At 39.1% G+C, this 18,031-nt stretch overlaps 2 protein-coding genes across 6 annotated transcripts; both read left to right on the top strand.

Annotated features, from left to right (window-relative positions):
- Window positions 1-1,224: 1,224 nt before the first annotated feature.
- LOC107833619 (homeodomain-interacting protein kinase 2-like) lies at window positions 1,225-5,442 on the top strand. Its single transcript, XM_016663322.1, has 9 exons — window positions 1,225-1,333; window positions 1,424-1,636; window positions 1,735-1,914; window positions 2,033-2,211; window positions 2,328-2,451; window positions 3,369-3,479; window positions 3,730-3,810; window positions 3,899-4,203; window positions 5,070-5,442. Exons 2-9 carry the CDS (start codon window positions 1,445-1,447, stop codon window positions 5,374-5,376), a joined length of 1,479 nt encoding a protein of 492 aa, XP_016518808.1. The 5' UTR covers window positions 1,225-1,333; window positions 1,424-1,444; the 3' UTR covers window positions 5,377-5,442.
- Window positions 5,443-6,387: 945 nt separating this feature from the next.
- ark2n (arkadia (rnf111) N-terminal like PKA signaling regulator 2n) lies at window positions 6,388-16,858 on the top strand. Of its 5 annotated transcripts, none has more exons than XM_007576713.2 (5): window positions 6,394-6,688; window positions 7,645-8,536; window positions 14,224-14,394; window positions 14,854-14,965; window positions 15,057-16,858. In XM_007576713.2, exons 2-5 carry the CDS (start codon window positions 7,720-7,722, stop codon window positions 15,244-15,246), a joined length of 1,290 nt encoding a protein of 429 aa, XP_007576775.1. In that variant the 5' UTR covers window positions 6,394-6,688; window positions 7,645-7,719; the 3' UTR covers window positions 15,247-16,858. The 5 variants fall into 5 exon arrangements, with proteins under 5 accessions (XP_016518821.1, XP_007576777.1, XP_007576775.1 ...); XM_007576714.2 differs by lacking the exon at window positions 6,394-6,688 and adding an exon at window positions 6,710-6,977; XM_016663335.1 differs by lacking the exon at window positions 15,057-16,858 and having other exon boundaries at window positions 6,388-6,688; window positions 14,854-14,969.
- Window positions 16,859-18,031: the final 1,173 nt, after the last annotated feature.

Here is an 18,031-nt window from a genome sequence, read left to right on the forward strand (position 1 = left end):
CTTGTCTAAAAAAAATACAAATACAAATCTTATAGAATATCAGTGCTGTTGACTTTATGACATTGTTATGTAGCTTACAAATCTGTAACATGAGTAAATGCAGCAGTGTTAACTAGATCTGGTGCATGTGCTAGAACCATGCTCCTGTTGTGTACACTCTAAAAAGTGTATTTGGGCTGCAGTTCATCTTATGGACTTATTTACATTAATTTCACTTAATTCTTTTGCTTTTGCTATGACAACTTACTTTTTTGTGTTCATTTAACTCAAAACTTAAAAATCTTTAACCTAAAGGAACTTTTCACTTTGACTTTACTTAAAACAATTGAGTTCAATGCCAGTTTTGTATCCTATGTCTGACCAACCCAATTTATTTTGATCATCCATCTCAGTTCACTAAGTCTTTCCAACTCAATTTGCTAAGTTTTTATAACTTAATTCATAAGGGGGTTTAACATGACAAATTTAAGTCACTTACTCAAATCATTTATTTTTGTTCTAATAAACATTTAAAATCTCTTTGACTTAATACTACAGAAAGTCAACTTAAACTTTTAAGTAGTTCCAACCTAAATACTCTTTTTTACAGTGTCCTCTAAATACATTCTAACTTAAAAGTTACAATTCTTTTCCTTAAATGACCTTTTTACTTTGACTTTACTTAAAATAATTAAGTTCAGTACCATATTTGTATCCCACGTCTGACACCATGACTCAAGCTCACCAGGGACAGAGTCTCTGGTAAGTGACTGTGGCTCTGTGGGTAGTTTGTCTTGTAATCAGAATGTTGGAGGTTCGATTCCAGCTTCCTCCTGCCATATGTTGATTTGCCCCTGGGCAAGGCACTTAACTGTAAATTGTGTATCAGTGTGCGTATGGGTGACTCTAGTGTAAAGTGCTTTGAATGGTCAAAATGGCTGGAAAAGTGCTTTAAAAGTCCAGTCTATTTACCATTTTTTTCAAGTAAACTAAATGATTTGAGTAAGACTGACTTAAATCGGTTATCTTAAACATTCTTAATAAATTTGTTTAAAAAACAATAACAAATTGAGTTGGATGATTATCATATATTGAATTGGTTAAATTTAATAAATTAAGTTGGATAAACTTAATTGAATTGCTTGTTACCTATAAAAGAAATTCAATTAAGTTGGTTCAACTATTTTCTTTTTAGAGTGTACTAATCGGCCACAGTTCTATGGAAGTGGGTATTTCTTGGGCATTGTGCATTTTTTGAAAGAGTAATTTTGAAATGTTCTCAGAACGTATCTGTTAACCAACAAATCAACTGATCCAAGGAGCCAACCTGTAACAATCAAGCTGCACATGGCCGGTAATTTATTTATTTATTAATGCTTAATTTCGTCAGCAAATTTTAAGTTGTGTGTATTTTTTAAATTCAGCATCTGCTTCACTTTATAAGCTATGTGAAACACCATCCACAATGGGGAGCTTTCCTTCTACACCTTCATCTAGTAAACGCTTTCAAGCCAGTCCTCCAATTCCCCAGCGATTCGAAATCATTCAATACCTGGGAGAAGGCGGCTCCGCAGTCGTGCTCAAATGCTTTGACACCTACACACAGCAAGATGTTGCCGTGAAGTTTGCCAAAGGGAAATACAAATTGAAGCATGAGGTAGGACGCTAGCCATATGTGATACTGTGAAAAGCTGAAAAAAAAAAAAAAATCAGAATCAAATCACCAAATGTGAGGTTATTTTATGTTATTTGCAGGCAGAAATGATGAGATATCTCATGAGGCACAAGTTGGATCAGAAGAACATTATAAAGTTTCACCAAAGCTTCAGCACAAACTCCTGTCTGGTGTTTGAAATGTGTGACATCAATCTAAAAGACTACATTAAACTAAGACATCCATTGAAATTACAAGAGATTAGAACAGTTATCCAGCAGGTCTGACATTAACTAAAAATAAAATAAAATAAAAAGAATAAATCTGGAAATTTTATGATTTAATGTTGAACACAATCTGAATCTCACTCTCCATGTTGTATTATGATCATGTTTTCAGTTGGCCACAGCTTTAGAGGGACTGAAGAATGTTCAAATCATCCACAGTGACCTCAAAACAAACAACATCATGGTGGTGGATCAAAGGAAGAAACCACTGCAGGTCAAGCTGATTGACTTTGGCTTGGCTCTCCGCGCCAAACAAAATAATCAAACAATCAATCAATGTCTTTTTTACAAGTAAGAATTGTAAAAAGAAATGTTCGAGTTGTTTCTAGGCTGCCAATCAAGTAATACAGGCTTTACGCTGATGCAGCATTATAAATCCTGAATAATAACAACTTTCCTTGTTTTAGAGCTCCTGAACTCATTCTCGGGCTCCCATATTCTACAGCTTTGGACATCTGGTCACTGGGGTGTGTAATGGGAAAGATGCTTTTAAACTGTGTAATTTTCCCGGGGAGAAGTGAATATGAAAATGTGAGTAATTTACTGTATTCATACTTTTTTTGTTTTTTGCTTTAAATTACATTCATACCATATAAATAATTGGTCTACTTAGCAATTTGTTCAGTAGAAATGGCAACGCATGTACTGTTTTTATACAGTTTGCTTTTAGCTTTGATTAATTTGCCCTTTTAGAGGTTAATTTTTTGTCATACTTGGTGTTTTACGTCAATTCTAAGGGACGAGTAGATTTCTGAAGATAATGGCTAGGTTACTGGTGTAAAGTGTTTACATCCAGCTTCTTCATTTCACAAAGGCTTTCTGAGAGCTCAGCTCAGAACCACCTTTCAACCTGTCAGACAACAGAGTTTCACTGATGTCAGACCGGAAGAGTTTGTTACTGAATCTTACGACTATCAGTTGTAGATTGTTTTCATTAAAAGGAAATGAAATGTACATTTTCATGTTTCATATTTATTAGAGACTACGATGATGTCTTCCAAATAAACTACAAACTGTTTGGACATTTAGAAAAACATCTAATATTGTTAGAGGCAAAGTTATTGTTGTGAGAAAGACGCTTTTCTTACTTTAATCGTTTAAATTTAAATATATTTTTGTCTAAAAATGAAATCCAGCAGGCCATTTGAAGTGTGCAGGACTGCAAGCAGTCCGAGGGTTCCAACCATTGGTTTGCTTACCTTGACACCACTATGGCTGCTTTTCTATGTAAAAGAAATTAAATTAGATTGTGTGTTACTTTTTTTTGTTTAAACATGGGTGCTAATGCCATGTTGCTGTTCAACCAAACTCAAGGTTATCATAATTCAAAAATCTCATACAGCCTGTTCTTAAGTTTGTTACAACTCCAGTACCCAATTTGAAGTGACAGATGGTCTTTCACTCTAATATATAAATCCAAAAAATAATATTTGGTTCTCTTTTTTTAGCTGCGCTACTACACTGATGTTCTGGGGCCAGCACCAGACCATCTTGTTGACGCCAGCAGAAAATCAGAAGATTTTTTTAAAAAGTCAAACTCTAACCAGTGGATACTGAAGGTACAATGAACAATGTCCTCCATGTATTAACAATCATGACTTTCAATATCAGGCAAATGAGTGTGTTTTCTTATTTGTGAGAAATTTGGTTCATAGTACACAAAAATAGTACAAAAGATAGACTGCCTAAATCCCTTATATGGAAGCAGGTAAATATTTTTGACTGTTTCGATGGATGGACAGTAATATTTTTTTTGACATTCTTACCTTTGTATTCTAAGTTGAATTTTAAAGACAAATCCTTTTACAGACACCTGTGGAATACTGGGGAGAGGAACACCATAAACACAGAAGGTCCTTCAACTTTCGCTTTTTGCATCAAGCTAAAATGGTAAGCCATTAATATAACACAGCATCAACTGGCACTGAGGTTTGTCGCCGTGACCGCTCAGATGATATTGTGCTGTTTTGTAAATAAGAGTCACCTGAAGTATGAAAAACTGGCTGCAACAGAAGAGAGGAGGGAATGCATAGCACTGATGAGGGCAATGCTTCAGTGGGATGCAGAGAAGAGGATTACTCCCAAAGGCATCCTGTGCCATTCCTTTATTGTCAGGAAAAGCGACAGTCCTTGCCCTCGCAGCCCTCCCCCTGAATCCAACACTGCATCCAAGCAGGAACCTTGCACCAGCAAGGCAGATGGTTGTTCCACAACCACGGCTCAACCTAAAATCGCAAGTCAAAATGTGAAAGATGTCAAAGGAACGAGAAGTACATATGACATGTAAGTACCACTGCAGACTTGTTATTATGTACACTCCCTGGACAGCAGCTCAATGCTTTAGGCATCCAGACACAGTGAAGATGACTTGCTGAGTCTCCATTTAAGTGGAGAGGAATCAAGATTTAGGTGACTTTGAGTGTGGCATGGTTGTTGCCAGACAGTCTGGCCTAAGGATTTCAGAAATTGTTCATTGATTTTCACACAGAAACAGCTCATCTGTTGGATATTAAAAAAAAAAAAGAAGAAAAAAAATATCCAGTGAGCAGCGGTTGAGGGAACAAAAATGACTTGCCAATGTAGGAGGTCAGTAGAAACTGGGCAGACAAGTTTGAGAAAACAGAAAGATAAAAGCCCCTTGGTCATTGTACTAATTGTACTGATGTATGTGGAGTAATGTCTCTGCATGAGTCACACATCGAATCTTGAAGCCAATGGGCTACAGCTGCAGTAGATCACACCGGTTGCTCCTCGTGTAATTTAATACATGGAAACTCAGGTTGCAGTTTACACAGGTTCACCAAAACTGGACAATAACGATTTGGAAAAATGTTGCCTGATTTGATTGGTTCAGCTGCTACATTCAGATGGTTGGGCCAGAATAGCATTGACGCTTGGCACACTTTGGGGGCCCCTGTATTACAAGCAGAGAACTGTTCAAATGCCACATCCGACTTTAGTGTTGTTGCTTACCATATCCATCCATTTATGAGCATTTTCTGATGGCTACTTCAATTCAGGGAATTAATACTCCATGTCACAAAACTTAAATCCTTGAACATGACCAAAGTTTTTTTTTATATATATATATTTTTGATATGCTCTTGCTATTAATTCTGCGTGTGTTTCTGCGTTTGTTTATTCTACAGTTCACATCAGTCAAAACATTCTGACAAGAAACTGCCTCCACGGCCAAGCATAAACCAGCCATCTTGTGAGCAGTTGAGCAAGCCTTCAACTGTAGAAAACAGACTTCTCTCACAGAAGAGAGATGGTGAGAAACCCGCAGCGAGCACAACTTTAGAGCCTACCATCAAAAAGAAAGCGTCGCACCCTCCTGCTATTGTGGAATCTGCCATAACTAGGAAAAAGTACAGCCCGAACACTCGTCCGCACAGCAAGTCAAAACAGAGGAATTTTTTTGAGAACATTTGTCTTTGTTGGAGACAGGGCTAAAAGCTAACATTGGTTGCTATTTAAAATGTGTGTGGTGGTATTAAAGAGCTTAACTGAAAACAACAATGTCCAGGTTTACTAAATCAACAAGATACGAGACAAAATACTGCTACAAATTGCCAGCCTATGTTCAGTACTGATAATGTAATCAAAATAGTGTAAATTCTTGGTTCCAATGTTAATATTTTGTGAGTTTTTCAGTCATTGCTAATAAATCTACAGAGCTGGAGAACAATTAGTCATTTCTGCATCTAGCAGTGATCTCCCTGATGTGACTTAGCAAAAACAGCACTGGTCACATTCATTTTCACCCCTGGAGAAGATGTGTACAAACCCTTAAAAGAAATGCATAATGCAAAATGGCATACTGAAAATCCACCCAATAATTTGGAAAAATTGATTTGGTGTAGAAGAAAATCCAAATAAAAATAATTTTTCTTAACAAAATGTACCAAAACTATTAGTGTTACTTAAAAATAAAGATAACTGAAAACATTTTTTTATTTGAACGATACTTTTTTGAGCAGATCAGCTCCTACACTCTTCCAATCATTGACATGTTACTTTCTGTTTTCTTTGAGCATAAGTATGCCAAGATCAATAGACCCCCAAGAAGTGCAGAGATTAAAGGTTCAAGTTGTAATTTTTTTAAATAAAAACATAAATTTATTATGAGGCTGCAAATCAACCTGCATTCAAACAATGAGTGAATGAAATGCACTCCACGCATTTTCATCGAAAAGACCCCTTCCAAGATTTCTTGACTAAATAGTTTTAGTAAAAAAAAATGAAAATACAATGTAGTCAAGAAATGTGAATTCATATGCAAATGAAGCAAATGAGTTCAGTTATTTTTTGTTTTAATAACTGAACTCATTTGTGTTCTGTTGCATACAAATTTCAAAAGTTCACTTACCTTTACCTGCTTGTAACTCCAGGTTTATTTAGTCTTCAGTTGCGCTATCTGCATACCTGAAACAAAATTTGATGGAGCTTCATAGAACCATTTGCTCAAACATTTAAACTGCAATGTTTCCCGTAGTACCTATTTCGATCCTGAGGGAGGCGCAAGCACGACGAAGGGACCGGAAGTCGACCGCATAGCGATGGAGACATTTTAAAATAAACACCAAGCTAACTGCTAATAGAGCTGCGAGCGCACTGCGTCAAAACACACACAAATATCTTCCATTTACAAAGAATTAAGTTGAATACAGCTGCGTACTATATTTTCGGTGCAAATAAGAAAAAAACAACCGTTTTCGAAAATGACAAAAAGTCTGACGTCGATGTACGAATAACTAACCCTGTGGTAAGTCTAAACCAACAGATTGCTATGTGGAGGCTACCACTTTGGCTGTTAGCATTAGCTGCTGGCTTGACCCTGCAACCTGCCTGGTCTCACTCTGGCTGGGTAGATACTGTTTCCATTTATAGGATCTTGCAGTGCAGCTGTCCTGCAACCTGATTTTTTAACGACTCGCGCTTTTCCAGTCAAGTTTGCGGAGGTTGATGTTTTAGCCGACCTTAGCTTCACTGCGCAGCTAAAAGATTGCGTTAGCCGCTAGTCAAAGACTAAACTGACGGAAGTCATTCTTCAGGTAGAAATCCATTTTTATTCTAAGCAAAACGGACACAGAAAAGTCGAAGTCATTATGTGCCTAAATGCAGGTTAATATTGTGTGATTACTTGTAGGTATGATTATGTAAAAGTAGACTATTGATTGGCGCTAACGCTGCATATGAAGGAAAATGTCTGATTTGAGGTGACTGTGATACAATGCTTAAAGGGCATGACAAATGAAAAGTGCGGGTAGATTTTTACACTTTTCACTCACAACTTCTAAGTTTATATTTTGAAGCAAACTTAAACCGTGTTACTATTGTATTGCTTACACTTACATTTTTGATATGCTCTGTAGAGGATGTCTTTCAAATCTGCACATTTCCTTTAAAAACCCAAATGCATGCTATATTTACTGTAGAATTAAATATAATTGTATCTAATAGAATTATAAAAAAACAAACGGAATAGCAGTAACTTGAATTTGTGCTAAACTTTTATATGCAAATATCTCCTATTAGGCTACTTTTAAATAAAAATGCCCAAAATATGTAAAGTAAATACAAAGGTCGATTTTATTTAATGCTAAAATATTCAGTTTCAGTTTCTTTGCTATTTAAGGATTTTCATCTTTATCTTTTTATATGCAAGGATGAATCTAATAAATCTGATTTCAGAGTCTTTTTCTTTGTTTTTATTTGCAGCTGTTAGCTTCCTGTCCAGGCACATTGGTCCATCTTTCCTGGACCTTTGGGCTCTGGGCTTAACTCTCTCAAGAAATGGCTGATTCAGAAAAGGCAGAGGAATTTTTGGATGCTGTATGCACCCCCGAGTCTCTCGAAGAAGCACAGACCGCTACGGCTTCTGCTCAAGGAGAACAGGATGAACATCTGAAAACGGAGACAACAACTAGTACCAGTTCGCCCCCCAGGGAGAAGGAAGCAGACAGCCCCCTGAATACTGAGGGAGAGCAAAGTCTCCTCTCCATGCCATGTCTAATGAAGGAGCTTCGCCGGGACTCCCCAGAGTCTCAACATGCCTCCACAGGGAGCGACAAGCCTGTGTCGCGTCACGTCTACGAGAGCGACTCCTCGAATCCCTGCATGTTGTCTCCTTCTTCCAGTGGCCACCTGGCAGACTCGGACACACTTTCCTCAGGGGAAGAAGGTGCTGCTCGTCCTGCCGGCGAAGAGGGTAGCATGGAAGCTGCAAACGATCCTGGCCAGCTAGAAAAAAGAGAGACGTCTGCCACAGCTTCGGGGGGCAGAAAGTCTCGCCGGTCGCATTCGGAGAGTGAAATGCTTCCAAACGCGATGGCCGCTAAGAAGAACCGCTGCCAGCCAACCGCAGTGGCGCCAGGGCAGGAAAAACAAACCAATGGCAAGTTGGGGAAAGTCAAAGGCCACCGGAGTCAGAAACACAAGGAGCGCATGCGTCTGCTGAGGCAGAAGCGAGAGGCGGCGGCTCGGAAGAAGTATAACCTGCTGCAGGACAGCAGCACCAGTGACAGTGAGCTCACGTGTGACTCCAGCACCAGTTCTTCCGACGATGATGACACTTCCGGAGGAAGCAAGACAATCAAGACAGATATTCCAGGTAAGCTCCATTACCCTGTCCTACCACATGCATATAGCATACTTGGCTAATAGGAGCAGATATTCAGACTTTATGGGTAAAATACTATAATACATTATCAAAGAATATCAGATCATATAACAAAGAGTAATCAGTGGTCATCAGTTACACAGGTTAACAACGAGGAGTTCCCTGCATGAATATCAGGTTTTAGGCAAATTGAATAGAAAAGTCTTACATATAATTCATTCCGTCACTGTAATGCAGAGCTTGCTTCTTGTGCTTGTTTTATCAGTCACTCTGTTTTCTTTTTCTAGTGGGTTTTATCTTTTGCCATTCATCATCTAAAGTCATTTGCATTGTCTTTTAAAAGCGTAGTTTATCTAGAGGGCTTATGTCCAGTGTCTTATGTACTTTTCATGTTTTCTCTGTTCTGTCTCATCAATGCATGCTGGAAGTGTAGTCTACATTGTTCAACTCACTGAGTGATACTGATTTAAAAATGTAGTTGCTTTTTATTTTCATTTTTCTTTCTTCATTTTTAACAAATAAGACATAGGTACTTTCACCCTCTGTTCTAAACCGACTCTACCGAAAGTCTTACTGCGTTAGCTTGAGTTGTTGGCTCTTATTTTATTAAGTTTTGCTTCAAAATTCAACTGGTAGTACTTTTACTTACATTTAGGAGTCACTGAATGTCTACACCAGTCAAAATAGTGTAAGGGGTTAACTCTTTATTTCTAGTAGATAATAATTTATGCAAACATGCAGGTGGAGCTTTTCTGAGCTAAAATAAAGAGTAAAAATCCTGCACTAATCAAAGACTGAAGGTAATTAGTAGAAATGCACCAGTCAGAAAATTGTGGCTCATTTTCAGTCTCAGTGTTTTTGTAAAGCTTTAACCTGCCAATAGAAATGTTTGACCTATTCCAATTTCTTAAGAAAAGTCATATACATTGGTGTTTTTTTTTTCTTTTGGCTTTCCTTCTGTGACTAGGCAATTATTTTTATTAGGCGCAAAGGGGAGGTCTCACAGCCGTGAGCGGCGAGTGTCTGAAAAATGTAGGTTTGCTAACATTTAGGACAGAAGACTTACTTTGGAGTTGATATTTCACAATGTTTATGGAATTGTGAAATGTCACAATTCCATAAATCGTGACAGTATTGTAATATTTTTGAGTAGGTGCATTAGTTTTCCTAGCATAATCAAAAAAAAGTCTCAGTGGAAATGATGGAAAATGTAAATCCTTAACATAAATCTAAGGTTTCCAAGAGATTGCCAACCATTTTAATTTCCACATATTTCATAGCAGACAGGGGTTGAAAGCTCAAAAAGGTTGAATCTACATTTAGCCTTCCTGTTATCTGGATCTCTACCACTCTCTTACAGACTAGATAAAGAGCAGACGTTGTAGAAAATCCAGTTTCCTTTTAAAGTAGTTTTGTACAACTCTTAGTTACTATGGTCAGAAAAAAAGATCCGATTTTTGATTTTACAATAGGCCTAGCTGCAAATCAGCCAGTTCTGGTCACCAGCTGATTTCTCGGTGCATCTTTAGTAAACACTAAGTCTGGCAGTTTTCCTGTTTCTTCAAAATGCTCATGTGTGAGTTGAAGTATCCAAAATCACTTGCTGACTACGACTCAGGAACTCTTTCCGAAGGCATTTCTGTCTCCAAAGGTTTGCGAGTATCTCCTTTTAGACGGATGAGTGTACTTCAAAGACTTACCAGTTGTTCTCCAAACCATAGTCACTGAATGGGTCACCAACACATCCAGTTTTCCTCCTCTCGGTATCTCGTAGTACATGAAACCGTTTCAGCCATTTTTTTTTTTTTTCTTTTACATCCCGGATTCCAATTTGAGTGCTTCAACTGCATGATGTAGTCCATCAGCATGAAAAAGAGTCGATCTGCACGTAACCCAAAACAGACCTTCATTTTCTCTTTAATACACAAGTCCACCTCCGAAGCATGAAACGTGCCACTGTATTTTCTTATGGCTTGGCCTCAATGTCTTTAAAGCTGGCTTCAGACGTGCGTCGGAGAGATCCAGAGTGGGAGCCCAGATTCATGGGCTGCTGGACACCAGTTCGTGGGACAGGAACGGCATCGGCAGCGTTCTGGAGGAGGCCATGACGCGCTTTGCCGTGATGCAGCGCCAGACCGAGGAGCGCTTCCGCATCTGGATGGAAAAGCTGGCCCACCTCGACTCGGACAACGATTCGTCCAAGCGCTCGAGCGACGCCCCCGAGGGCCAGCAGGCTGCCCAGCTGTCCCCCCCGAGCTCGTTTTTGCCCTCGTCAGAGTCTGCGGAGACTATGGCCGCCTACATGCTGGCACGAGAGAGCAACAGCCTCGCTCCCACTCCCATGAACAACAATAACATCCTTCCTGAAGCGGTCGCTCAGAATGGGAATATAGGTGCTCCAGACCCTGGGCTCTTGAATGTTTAGAGGCTACTTCAGGTTCTGTAGTTTTAATCAACAACAACAACAACGAAAAAACAAAACAAAACAAACAAAAAAAAAAATCTAGAACTAGATGATGCTGAAAGCGTGGCAGTCAGTTGTTACAGCTAAATATGATGGGACAGACTCTGAGCAAATACACTATTAACAGCAGTCAGACCTGAGCTGGTCACTGGAACTGGCCTCTGTGCAGACCTTGAGCTCAGTGTGTCTGTTGGCACTGAATCACTGTGAGATTTGACATTCAGAGTTCTCCAACTCGGCCGTTTGATTTGCTGCTGCTGCTGCTTCTGTGACACGGACACTGAATCTTCTCCAACACTGATAAATCAATCAGGGCTGTTATTCCAATATGGGTTGTTAGGCTTGTTTGTTCTCATTTTATTTGCTGTTCAAACACATACAAAATATCTCAACTCCTACTAAAATGTGCATTAGGGAACCTGGGCAGAAAAATGATTACAGCGCTAGGTGAGGTGCTGCTGAGTAATAGCATGTGCCTTGTCGTTCTAAAGCATTTTTTAGTGCTGGTTCTGTAGCAATCAGGTTTAACACTCCACGTCGTTCGTGATTTCTTGACCTGTTTGCACCAAGCTTGCAAATGGTTCAGGAAGCTCTTGCATCAACTCTTTTTTTTTTTTTTGTTTGTTTGTTTTTTTAAATCTATCTTGGTGGCATAGCTTTACTAACAGCAGAACATTTATCATAAATTTGCTTATACATATAAAATGCAATATTCTTACCATACTTTTTTTTTCTCTGCTTTTAAACTATTACACATGTCTAATGTTACCTTTCTGTTAGATTTGTTTCAATTGTTGCTTTTATTTTTTGTAGCAATGTGAAGCTACTGAGGGGGGGAAAAAGGTTGTTGTTTGTTTTCAGCCTTGTCAGACTGTGGACTTCAGGAAAAGTGCTAGATGTGGAAGTTGGCTTGAAAGGGCAAGTGTGTCAAATCATCACTGATGTATTTGTTTTTGTTTGCACTGGCTTTGCCTCCCAGCTTGGCCTTGAGCTCCATGACACAGTGTCTTATTAGCTTAAACGTAAGGATGAACTGAATTGATTGAGCTGCAACATGGAGCATGATGATGTTTACAAATTATTCCTAAAAAAAAAGAGAGAAAAGGAAGGAAGAACAGACTGGTCTGACTTGTATCAGTGTCTTCTCTGGTTCGAAAACACTCATCCTCAAACATCTCTGCACACTAAATGACATACTGTGCCTTGCAAAAGTGTTCAGAACTCATTGACTTTACATTTCCCCACGACTGTAGACCATATCGTATTTTATTTGGACTGATTTTATGACGGACCGTCACAAAGCGGTGCATACATTGGGAAGTGGCAGGGAAATATGTGATTTTATTTTTTAAATGTATTCTGCACATCAATATCAAGCTCGCCTATATCAGCTAAATCTTTTGCAGTGTGTTTCCAACAGATTTGCACATCTAGAACAAAAAAAAAAAAAAATCTGCCTGTTGTCTTTTGCACAACATCTCAAGTTGAGGTAGATTTATAATGCTACGAACATTTTCTAAGTCTTTCAACTGACTCTTTTCAACCGAATTTAACTTTGGTCTTTGACTAGGCCATTCTAACATGCATTCTTTAAATCCTTCCCAGTCTAACTCTGGCTGTATGTTGGCAAGCTGTATGAAAAGAATCCCCACAGCATGACACTGCCACTACCTTGTCTTGAGGTGGGAATGGTGTGTTCAGGTTGTTACTTTTCATTCCACATGCATCAAGTCAGACAACTTTTCATGTCCTGCTGAAGAAGAAGTGACCCCACATCATAATGCTGCCCCTGCCATGTATTTTCCTACTTTTTATGTCAATTTATCCTTTTCCATCCACTATTTATTTTCCCCCTTTATTTCACAAGTACGCTCTGCTTTGTGTGTTGGTCGATCGCATAAAATTCCAATATTATACATTAGCATTTGTATTTGCGTTGAGTTAAAACTTTGATAAAGTTTGAAGGAATGCGAATCCATTTGCAAGCTGCTGTATGTGAGGGGGTAACATCTGTAACACACAACGCTTCTGACATCCAAACGCATCAGTTAGCTGTGAATGGAGTCCTTTGCTCATAAACGTTCACAGCCGGGATTCGGAGAAGCGCTCCGTATGTAAATGACTGTCTGTTTTCCCGGATCTCAAAGCCGAACACATCGTTTCCCACCACCTGTTTGCATGTGATTATATAACTACGTAGTGCAAGGCCAAACTAGTTCTCATCATCAGCAGCATGTGTTCAAGGTATATCTGTGCTTGATGCTGATATGAATGGCGACTGACGGGACGTTTTACCGATCGTTTTTCCCCTCGTCCCTGTAGTTTTGTTTCAGGTTTTTCTGAATGTTGTTTTTAAGGTGAAACATTTTAAGGGTTTGTTTTGTTTTGTTTTTTTTTTTGTGTTTTTTTCTGCTTAGATTTAAATGGATCCAGCATCTTCCTTTATGGATTTATTAAAACGGAAGTTACCTTTTTAAATGGGGAAAAAAAAAGAAGTATTGCCAACACTATGACGTACACTTGGGTGCATACAATCAAAACGTGCATTGAAAACACTAAGGGACAGTCCATTGTTTACCAAAGAGACTCTCCTGGTTTACATTAGTCCTTTTTCTATCATCAAAACGTGACCTTTATATTTGGAGGAGCTCTGTTTCCCTGGTTACCATGGTTGAAGTATATCTTAGCTCTGTCAGCTATTCATAAGTTCTCTCATTGTACATGCTGTGCAGACGAACCTGCTGTAACACCTACACAGACGTCTGGATGACAGAGTGTGCGCATCGCTCTGAGGGACTCTCTTTACAGGGTAGATTAGCCGCGCGCTCCCGCTCTTCCACGATTATTCTTCTGTTGTTTGGCTATTTATCATCTTAACTGTGTTTCACTCACAGAGCAAGGTTATTTTTAAGTGTTTTGTAAAAACTGTAGTGTAGTTTTTATGTGGATGGCTGTTATTTTAAAAACCAATAAACAAATAATAAAAAAAAAAACAAACAGCTGTTGCAGACCCATTTTATTTATGCATGTTTTACAGCGTGCCGACTCCTTTCAAGTATATGAGGATGATTTTATTTATTTATTTATTTTTTATTATTTTCGATGCCACTTGAGGTCTTGTGTAGATGCAGCGTCCAGTCCGTTTCCAAGCAGAATGCATCTACTCCCTAAAGGCATGGTTTGAATAATGAAGTGTTTTCTTTGTCTCCTGCAGACGGGCCTCCGGTAGTGGGTCACTATGATATTTCAGGCACTGATTCTAACCAGGAGAGTATGAGTGTGGAGACAGTCCGGCCTACGGTGATAAGGCATGAGCTAAAAACACACAGAGGCCAGGACATGGCAGCACCCTCTGGGTGTATAAGAGCTCTGAGCTCGATCTCAGGTCAGTTACAAACCCGGTGTATCCGATCTGATCATTTCCTCTCGGTTGAAGTGCGGTGGCTTTGAGGGGGGGGGTGTCTTCCATAAGTAACGGTGGTGGTGGGGGGGGAAACGAGGCTTTTTAATCTCGGCAAGAGGCCTTTGAAGTACACTTCATCCCACACACGCACATCCCTGGTTTTCATTTGGTGTTGCTAAAAAAAATGAAAGAAAAAAAAAAGTGGCACTTCTTTAAAGCAGGAAAACGTAGCTGATTCTTTTTAATAAACACCATGAGAATTAAGCCTGTGATCTGCTGATTTACTTCCTTCAATCCAATCGGTTTTTGAACTGTAACCGTCTCTTCGTTGTCTCTGTCTCTGTCAAAGCAGCTACAGTCTTCGTGTGTCAGCAGGGCCTGTAGCTCGCTACTGCTTTGATCCTCCTCCTGATGTGTGACTGTCCCTCTTATTTATTTCAGGCCGTGTGGAGGCAGAGCTGCTGCACAAGGAGAGCTCTCAACACAAAGGCCAGATTAACATTGCTTCCTCAGACAGTGAGGTGGAAATAGTCGGAGTACAAGAGAACGCACGGTAAAGACGAGTTTGGGGGAGGAGGGTTGTGTTTGTTTAAGCTGCACTTGAAGCAGTCCTGATGTTTTTCTGTTTTCTTTTTCATATCCAGATGCGCCCATCCGTGCGGAGGGGTGATAAAAAGTCTGTCTTCCTGGAAGGACAATTCAGTGGAGCAGTTAAACAGCACAAATCAATCACAGCTCTGGACTAATGTTTCCGCTCACCCAAACTGGGTGTCCCCTCCCGAAGTGGTGGACCTGACGTTGGACGAGGACGCCGGGCACAAATATCTACTTTAAAAGCGTTCGCACGCCCCGCCCGGTCTGATACAGGCTGCAGCCTAGCCCTTACCTGCTTCTAAACTCCTTGTTATCTTGGACTCCTATTTTTAACTTCCTCGTTTATTAAAAGCCATTCTACTGACGTGATTCCCAAAATCCACACTCGGCAACTACGACCTAGCTATAATGAAGTGGCGCAGTGCTGCGAGTGCAAAGTAAAACTTAAACAAGAGTGGGTTATCTGTTCACGATAGCAATATCCTCCCTTCGTTCATTACCTCGGTCACTCCTGCATACCTGAGTTGGGTAGTTTTTTTTTTTTTGTTTCTCGTGCTCACAAGTTAAAGAACGTTGCGCCTGCTGCTTTAGATTTTGTTACACTGCTGTTGATCTGCATCTCTGCACACTTTGAGTGGAATGTTTTCGATCTGTTTTTTTTTTTCCCCTCTCTTTTCCGATAGCATTCAAAATCAAGCTGAATCTGGCATGCTTAGTTTTTTTTTTATTTTTTTTTTTATTACGGCGTACATATATGGCAACCGTACCTGATCAAAACAAGTTGCGGAGGGAGTTTAATTTTAGAGGTCTCAACACTGGATGTGCATTCAGATCAGTTGCTATACACGCAGTTCACTTTGCACAGTGTCCAGCAGAGGCACCGCCGCCTGCTCCAGTTCGTTCAGGGAGTGTTTCAGTCAAACCTCATGGGAAATGTTACAAAAATTGCTGCGAGTTAAACAAGAGGACTAATAACACCAGATTACATCCAAGGGTAGCGTTTTTAAAACTCACTAATCAAGACTTATATCTGGCACACGGGACCTTACTGTCATAATTTGACACATGACTGATCAGTTTGTTTGTTTTTTTTTTCCATCTAAATTTCTAAGACTGGTTGACATTGGAGTGATTGTCTGCTTCCATTTATATAGAAAAACAAAAGTCTCTGTTCAGACCTTGTGTAAACAGCTGTTCTGGCTGATCCAGATCAATGTAGACGAGTTTCTTAACGAGCATTCACAGCTGAGAGACCTCAGTTACCTGCTTTAAATGTTAAACCAAGCACATCGCCATGTCGCAGAGCGGGGCTGCCTGTTGACGCTTCACGATAAATACTGTTAATCGCTTCAGCTACATTTCATCCAATTGAGATTAATTTAGCCTCTGAAAATCTACATACTTGGATGTAGGTTAAATACGAGAGAAGAAGAGGGTAAATAACGTTTGAGTCTACAAAAGCCAACATTGTAACTACAAATCTGCCAGAGATCGGAATCGGCTGGTGATTTGCAGGTCCAATGCAGGGAATTAAAAGAATTTTCCCCCTATTCATTTAATGCATCAAAGAACTTGAATTCTTTTAGCTTTGACGTATCAACCAGCAACACGTACTTTAAAGCATGTTTGGCTTAAGATCAGATAATGGTTAAAGACACACAGCTCTGGAAAAAATTAAAGAGACCACTTAAAATGATCAGTTTCGCTGATATTGCTTGTTATACGTACATGTTTGAGTAAAATGAATATTGTTGTTTTATTCTATAAACTACTGACAGCATGCCTCTGAAGTTCCAAGCAAATATTTAGGATTTATTTGCAGAAAATCAGAAATGGTCAAAATAAGAAAAAAGACGCAGTGCTTTCAGACCTCAAATAGTGCAAAAAAAAAAAAAAAGGTCATGTTCATTTAGAAACAACAATACTGATGTTTTAACTCAGGAAGAGTTCAGAAATCAGTATTCGGTGGAAAAGCCATGCGGTTTTCAATGGGGTTCAGTGAATGCTTTCCAGAGCTGTATACTTTCGTACATAAATGATAAAACTGTATTTACTACTTTTTCTGCTTTCAAAACTACTACCTTGGTCACATAAGTTTTTGCTCTTTTTGTCTTGTAATATTTAGAGGAAAATATTACCTTGAATAGGTCAAACTCATAGGTTGATTCATCGTTAATTCTGACCGCTCAAACAACGCCTGGGTGAAACGCCTAACTTCTCACTATCATCTGTGATCCGCACACGGTTGTTATCCTACACACACACACACACACACACACACACACACACACACAACGCTACTTCAAAATGAATTGTCATCTCACACACAGACTTAGAATGCAACTTAAGCTTTTATTATCCTGTTGAACGGCTTGCTCAGGACAGAGGCTGGTGCCAGAAGTGAACGGAGTCGAGCTTTTTCCGAAACGTTTCGTTTAAACCGTGCTTACAGGTTGAGTTTTTTACCGTTACATCAAAGGAAGAGTGCGGCGCTGGTTTTAATTCCAACACTAAAGCATTTGGCTCATTTCCACATGTAAACACAAGGTGGAATGTATGAGTTGGAGAATAATTCATCGTTCTAGTTCTAGTTTTGAGTCGTGTCAGAACGAAAGCCATGTTTTCATCTGAGAGACTCTTGTCAGTGAATGTATGACCTTGCAGTGCTGGCTCCGTTTTTACCGTTTTGCATGCTTCTCTTGAATAGGTGCATACTCCTTTAAAAAAGAAAAAAAAAAAAGAAAGAAACTCTGGGAAACCCTTTAAAAAAAAACAAAAGAAATGTTTCTTCCCTTCATTACTGCAAAGGAAGATGGTCTGAATGCCTTGAAATGTGCACTATTTGCTTTTAAAAATGTACAAAGCCTGTTATTTTAACTTTACAGAGCAGCAGATTTTGCTGTCTCATTCACAAATATATTTTAATAATGGTTGTGAATTAAGCACATATATAAGTATATATATTTATATATATATATATATATATATATATATATATATATATATATATATATATATATATATA

This window comes from Poecilia formosa, unplaced genomic scaffold (assembly GCF_000485575.1).
Source record: "Poecilia formosa unplaced genomic scaffold, Poecilia_formosa-5.1.2 Scaffold414, whole genome shotgun sequence".
Taxonomy (NCBI): Eukaryota; Metazoa; Chordata; class Actinopteri; order Cyprinodontiformes; family Poeciliidae; genus Poecilia; species Poecilia formosa.